At 49.5% G+C, this 5,209-nt stretch overlaps 1 protein-coding gene across 2 annotated transcripts; it reads left to right on the top strand.

Moving 5' to 3' along the window:
* Positions 1-29: 29 nt before the first annotated feature.
* On the top strand, positions 30-4,976 carry qrsl1 (glutaminyl-tRNA amidotransferase subunit QRSL1). Of its 2 annotated transcripts, none has more exons than XM_080870175.1 (11): positions 30-197; positions 1,515-1,674; positions 1,751-1,849; positions 1,933-2,029; positions 2,881-3,042; positions 3,123-3,298; positions 3,466-3,578; positions 3,774-3,966; positions 4,042-4,159; positions 4,266-4,471; positions 4,699-4,976. In XM_080870175.1, exons 1-11 carry the CDS (start codon positions 174-176, stop codon positions 4,893-4,895), a joined length of 1,545 nt encoding a protein of 514 aa, XP_080726301.1. In that variant the 5' UTR covers positions 30-173; the 3' UTR covers positions 4,896-4,976. The 2 variants fall into 2 exon arrangements, with proteins under 2 accessions (XP_080726301.1, XP_080726302.1); XM_080870176.1 differs by lacking the exon at positions 30-197 and adding an exon at positions 259-1,092.
* Positions 4,977-5,209: the final 233 nt, after the last annotated feature.

Consider the following 5,209-nt stretch of genomic DNA (forward strand, 5'->3'; position numbering starts at 1 on the left):
CCTTCCGCTCTTCCCTAACACCGGCTGCCTCCTCCGGTGTCTCCGCCAATCAGAGCGCAAGTTACTAAACCGCTGTCGAATCACAGGCAAGCGTGTTAGAGGAAACAAACATGGCGGCTCGCAGAGGCCGTTCGCTGCGGGAAGGTTGTTTGTAAAGTGAAAGGTGCTCCGAGATGCTGAGCCGGACGATAAAGCAGGTCAGTGACGGCAGTGTCTGTGCCGCGCAGCGACTCACCAACACACGAAGTCTTCATCAGACAGACGACGAATCATCTTCATCAGACAGCACGCAGTGACGCGTTAGCAGCCACTAAAACGCGTACAGGTAGCATGAAGGCATAGCTGAGAATAGCGGCGGTTTCATATTGAGATATGCAACATGTTTATAACGAATGAAGCCCGTTTGTGCCGCTTTGTAATGACGTCTTTATTTCATGAGAAAGCTGCAGGAACAACAGAGAGGTGGTCAGCGAGCATCATGTTGATGGAGAAGCGCAGAGCACTGTGGATCACAGACAGCAGTGGGGGTCAGAGCACATTTGTGAAGTGAAGGCATGCTATGGTGTATGGTTTGGAGACGATGGCAATAACAAAAAGACAGCTGAAGATGTTTAGATGTTCTCTGGGGGTGAGCAGGATGGCGAAGATTAGATGCGAGTCCATCAGAGGGACTCAGAGTTAGAGGGGAGAGGCTGAGAGGGTTTGGACATCTGCCGAGGAGGAAGAGAGGATATCTTGGAGAAAGGAAGATGAAGATGGAGCTGCAGGCAGGAGGAAAAGCGGAAAACCTCAGACGATGATGGATGTCGTGAAGGACATTTTCAATTCAACTTTATTTGTACAGCAGAAAATCACAACAACAGTTGCCTCAAGCTGCTTTATACTGTAAGGTCGAGACCATACAGTTATACAGAGGAAACAGAAACCCCAACAGTCACATGACACCTGTGAGCAAGCGCTCACCTCCGGCATCTCCAAGCTTAGGGAGAGGCAGCCATCTGCTGTGACTGGTTGGGGTGAGACGCGCTGTGGAAGAGAGCCAGAGATTATTAATAACTCATGGTTAAATTCAGTGAGGTGTAAAAACACATGGTGAGTGAAAAAGCAGAAGAAGAGGAAACACTAACAGATTCTAATTTGTTCATGTAAATGGAGAGTCTGGAGTTCCACAGGGTTCAGTGCTGGGACCAATTCTGTTTACATTATACATGCTTCCCTTAGGCAGTATCATTAGAAGACATTCTCACTGCTATGCATCTTTCTCCTATATATCGACTGCAATATATAAGAAACACGGGAGTCTCCCAGTCCATCTGTCCCCCACAGAACAGCAGTCTGCTGTGTCTGCACTGTGTTCTGTCTGCTGTTGAATGTGCAGTCCTGCGTTGATTCTTTTTGCTGCTTCACTGTCACAGTTAAAAAAGCTTCGATGTAGTTTCTTTGTGATACTGTAATGTTATTAATAAAATGCACGAGTTTGATTCCAGCTCTGCTGTTTCATCGTCGTTCTTCAGGTGTCTTTAGCGCTGCGGGAGGGACGAATCTCTCCGACAGAGCTCTGCAGAAAATGCCTGAATCGCATCAGGAAAACGCAGCACCTGAACGCTTACATAACGGTGACAGAGGAGCGTGCTCTGGAGCAGGCTCAGCAGGCAGAACGCAGACTGCAGCAAGGTGAGGACATCTCGAGCCGGGCTCGATTTGGTTCCGTGTGACTCGGGTGTCACTGCTTGATCTCTTCTACCTTCAGGTGTGCCCAAAGGTCCTCTGGATGGAATCCCGTTTGCTGTCAAGGATAATTTCTGCACGGAGAATATCAGGACCACATGTGCCTCCAGGATGCTTAAAGGTCTGTGTGAAGTGGGGTAATAAAAACAACTTGTTTTTCACTCCATTGCAGCCCAGTACTTATATATCCTGCTTTTCCTGCAGACTACACTCCTCCTTATAACGCCACAGTGGTCCAGAAACTCCTCGACCAGGGGGCAGTTTTAATGGGGAAGACCAACATGGATGAGTTTGCAATGGGGTAACTGAGTTTTTGCAGTATTTTTGATTAAAGTAGAAGAGATGTCAGGACTGAACATTTAAGTGTTGTTAAAATCTGCAACCAAATCCGTTCACACCTACATCAAGTGTTGCAGTCTAAGCGCAGAGTCAGACTAACAAACTGGTCGTCTGTGCGATGGATCGACCACAGTGTGAACAAACTGCAGCAGTTTAATGTTTCTGATGTAGAGGAACAGAAACCAGCACTGGGAGGTTAAACTGGATCTTTGATCTGGAGGAAATGTGACAAAGTGCATTCTGGGTAAACTTTGCAGGCTCATATCAGCATGTGAGATAAGTGGCTGCTCAGAACAAGTTAGAGCAGATGAAAGGTGACCTTTGTGCCTACATGTGATGCCTCCTGGCTCATTTTCTAGTCATTGTGGAGTTACATGTGGATCCTTCTGTCCTGTCGGTCTGTATTGTTAAGCTGTTTGCATCATCAGATTATGTAAAATGAGGGTTATGATGGGAAAAATCTTCATATCCAACACTAAACTACATACCAGGAAAATTACTGTTTGGGAATTGTCAGAGTCATGAAGCCTGAATGACTGCAAGGCGCCGTGCGTTGTCATGCATGTTGCCCCGCTGGTGTTGTTCAGGTTCTTTGGACATGATTCAAAATGTTCATCCCCGTTCCATCTAAGTTATACTTGCAAACTCCATCTTTGTGTAGCGCTGACTCACAGCATTCTCGTGTGAGGAGGAATCAAAATGTGGTTAAAAAGATAAATTCACTGAACAAACAAAGGTTACAAAAAAGATTTCTGTGAATTCTGCAGGTGAGCTGCAGTTTTTCTCATATGGATCCGTTTGTTTTCCTCGCAGTGCGGGCAGTACTGATGGTGCTTTCGGCGCCGTAAAGAACCCCTGGGGTTACGCCGCGCCCTACAGAGAGCGGACGAAGGCAGACCCGGACTCGGACTGGGTCGTCACTGGAGGCAGTTCAGGTGGAAGCGCCGCAGCTGTGGCCTCGCTCACCAGCTACCTGTGAGGAGACACGTTCGGGCTCTCGTCTTCAGTAAGACTGTCAGGATCTCCGTGTTTACATGTGATGCTCTTCTTGGCAGAGCTTTGGGTTCAGACACGGGCGGATCCACACGAAACCCCGGGTCATTGTGTGGCGTCGTGGCCCTGAAGCCCACGTATGGTCTGCTGTCCAGACACGGTCTCATCCCCCTCGTTAACTCCATGGACGTCCCGGGCATAATGACACGCAGCGTGAACGATGCGGCCGTCGTCTTAGGTGAGAATCCCCCAGGTGACCCTGGACATCAACACGCAGCAGCTCTATGATTAAGAATGTCTGAATAAGAATGTCTGCCGCTCTAAAGGAAACTGCAGCTGTCTCATTTCGCAGCACATCGGCCAAACAGCACGACTCACCTGGGATTATGTTGTCGTGTCGTGCAGGTATCCTCCAAGGCCGCGACGTCAGAGATTCAACAACAGTTCCCGCCCCTTCATCACTAACAGAGCTTCCTGAAGACTTTGATGTTAAGAACATCTGTGTGGGCATCCCTAAGGTGACACTACAAACTACCTCAGCATTACACGCCAACATATTACTTTGCAGGAGTGAATATTGAGGTCAGCACTGAGATGAACCTTAACATGGAAGCTGCTGAGATGATTGCATTGATTGCAAAGGCAGGTAGATGAAAGTCGAGTATGAACAACATGTTGAGCTGTTGTTCCGTCTCTCCTGTGCTGCACGTCAGGAGTATCACGCCCCGGGCCTCTCCGAGGAGACTCTGGCCCAGTGGAGCAGCGTGGCCGACTTGTTTGAGGAAGCTGGAGCGCGGGTGGAGCGAGTGTCGCTCCCCCATACGCAGTACTCCATCGTGTGCTACCACGTCCTGTGCCACGCCGAGGTGGCGTCCAACATGGCCCGGTTTGACGGCCTGGAATACGGTAATGAATCGTGCTGTGGTGTGTGGGTTTGGCACTTCTTATAGCGGATGTGATGAAGTCTGACTCTGCCAGCAGGCCACCGCAGCCAGATGGACACCTCGACAGAGGTCATGTACGCCTCGAGCAGGCACGAGGGCTTCAACGACGTCGTCAGAGGGAGGATTCTGTCTGGGAACTACTTCCTGCTAAAACGGTGAGACTGAGCCGTCGTGTTTCCGAGCCATGGAGGGATCCTGTGATCCTCTCCATCTCTCGATCTTTTTCTAAAGAATAATTGTGTCCTTTTATTTTCCCCCTAGGAACTACCAGCACTACTTTGTGAAGGCTCAGAAAGTTCGCCGGCTCATTGCGAATGACTTCCAGCGCGTGTTCAGCTCTGGTGTCGATGTACTGCTGACGCCCACCACGCTGACGGATGCGGCTCGTTACCACGACTTCACTCAGGAAGATAACCGAACGCGCAGCGCACAGGAAGACGTCTTCACGCAGCCCGCCAACATGGCAGGTAGGCACTGAAGCTGCATGCAGAGGAAGTGTGGGAGGAGCATTTAAATATGTTGGGGATAAGCACACCATGCACACCTGTAACTGAGGAGCTTAAGAAGCTGCTTCTCGTTTCCCTCCTGCACATGAAGTGAAATGAAACTGGTGTTTTTGAGCCGAAGCGGCGTTCTCTGTTCACTCTGTGACTTAGAGCATCCAGCTTCTCTCAACTCTCTCTCTGCACACCAGGTCTCCCTGCTGTCTCTGTGCCGACGGCTTTGTCGAGACGGGGCCTTCCCATTGGCCTACAGCTCATAGCTCCCGCTCTCCAAGACCGAAAGCTGCTCAGCGTGGCCCAGTGGATCGAGCAGAGGGTTGGTTTCCCCTCGATCAGTGACTTTGAGGACTCGGGAATGACGAGACGGGAGCAGACGGGAGCTGCGTGAGGAGCTTGAAGCTTCTCCGTTACCTTGACTGTCTGTCACAGCTGACTTTATTTGTCGTGCTAATAAACACATGCATTTGTTCTAAGGTCTTTTTTTTACTCCTCAGCCTTTCAGGACATTCTTAGGATCCATAGGGACGCTCAGTTTAAACAGCTTGGATCTCGTATCTGTATGAGTGGCTGCCTAATATGGCCATGTCTGGTATCTCAAGCCCCTCCCACCTGCTCTTTATATCTTCTATAGCCAATCAGAGGAAAGTTGGCTAACAGCCACACGAGAGTAAAAATAGAGAAGCAATATCTAACTCCTAAGAA

This window comes from Rhamphochromis sp. 'chilingali', assembly GCF_963969265.1.
Source record: "Rhamphochromis sp. 'chilingali' genome assembly, chromosome: 21".
Classification (NCBI taxonomy): domain Eukaryota; kingdom Metazoa; phylum Chordata; class Actinopteri; order Cichliformes; family Cichlidae; genus Rhamphochromis; species Rhamphochromis sp. 'chilingali'.

What these genes read in the sequence shown, in the direction of transcription:
- qrsl1 (XM_080870175.1), top strand. Translation starts at nt 174, where the DNA reads ATGCTGAGCCGGACGATAAAGCAG. An exon ending in TGCCTCCAGGATGCTTAAAG is followed by an intron (nt 1,850 to 1,932) that starts GTCTGTGTGAAG and finishes CTTTTCCTGCAG; the next exon opens with ACTACACTCCTCCTTATAAC. An exon ending in GTTTGACGGCCTGGAATACG is followed by an intron (nt 3,967 to 4,041) that starts GTAATGAATCGT and finishes CTCTGCCAGCAG; the next exon opens with GCCACCGCAGCCAGATGGAC.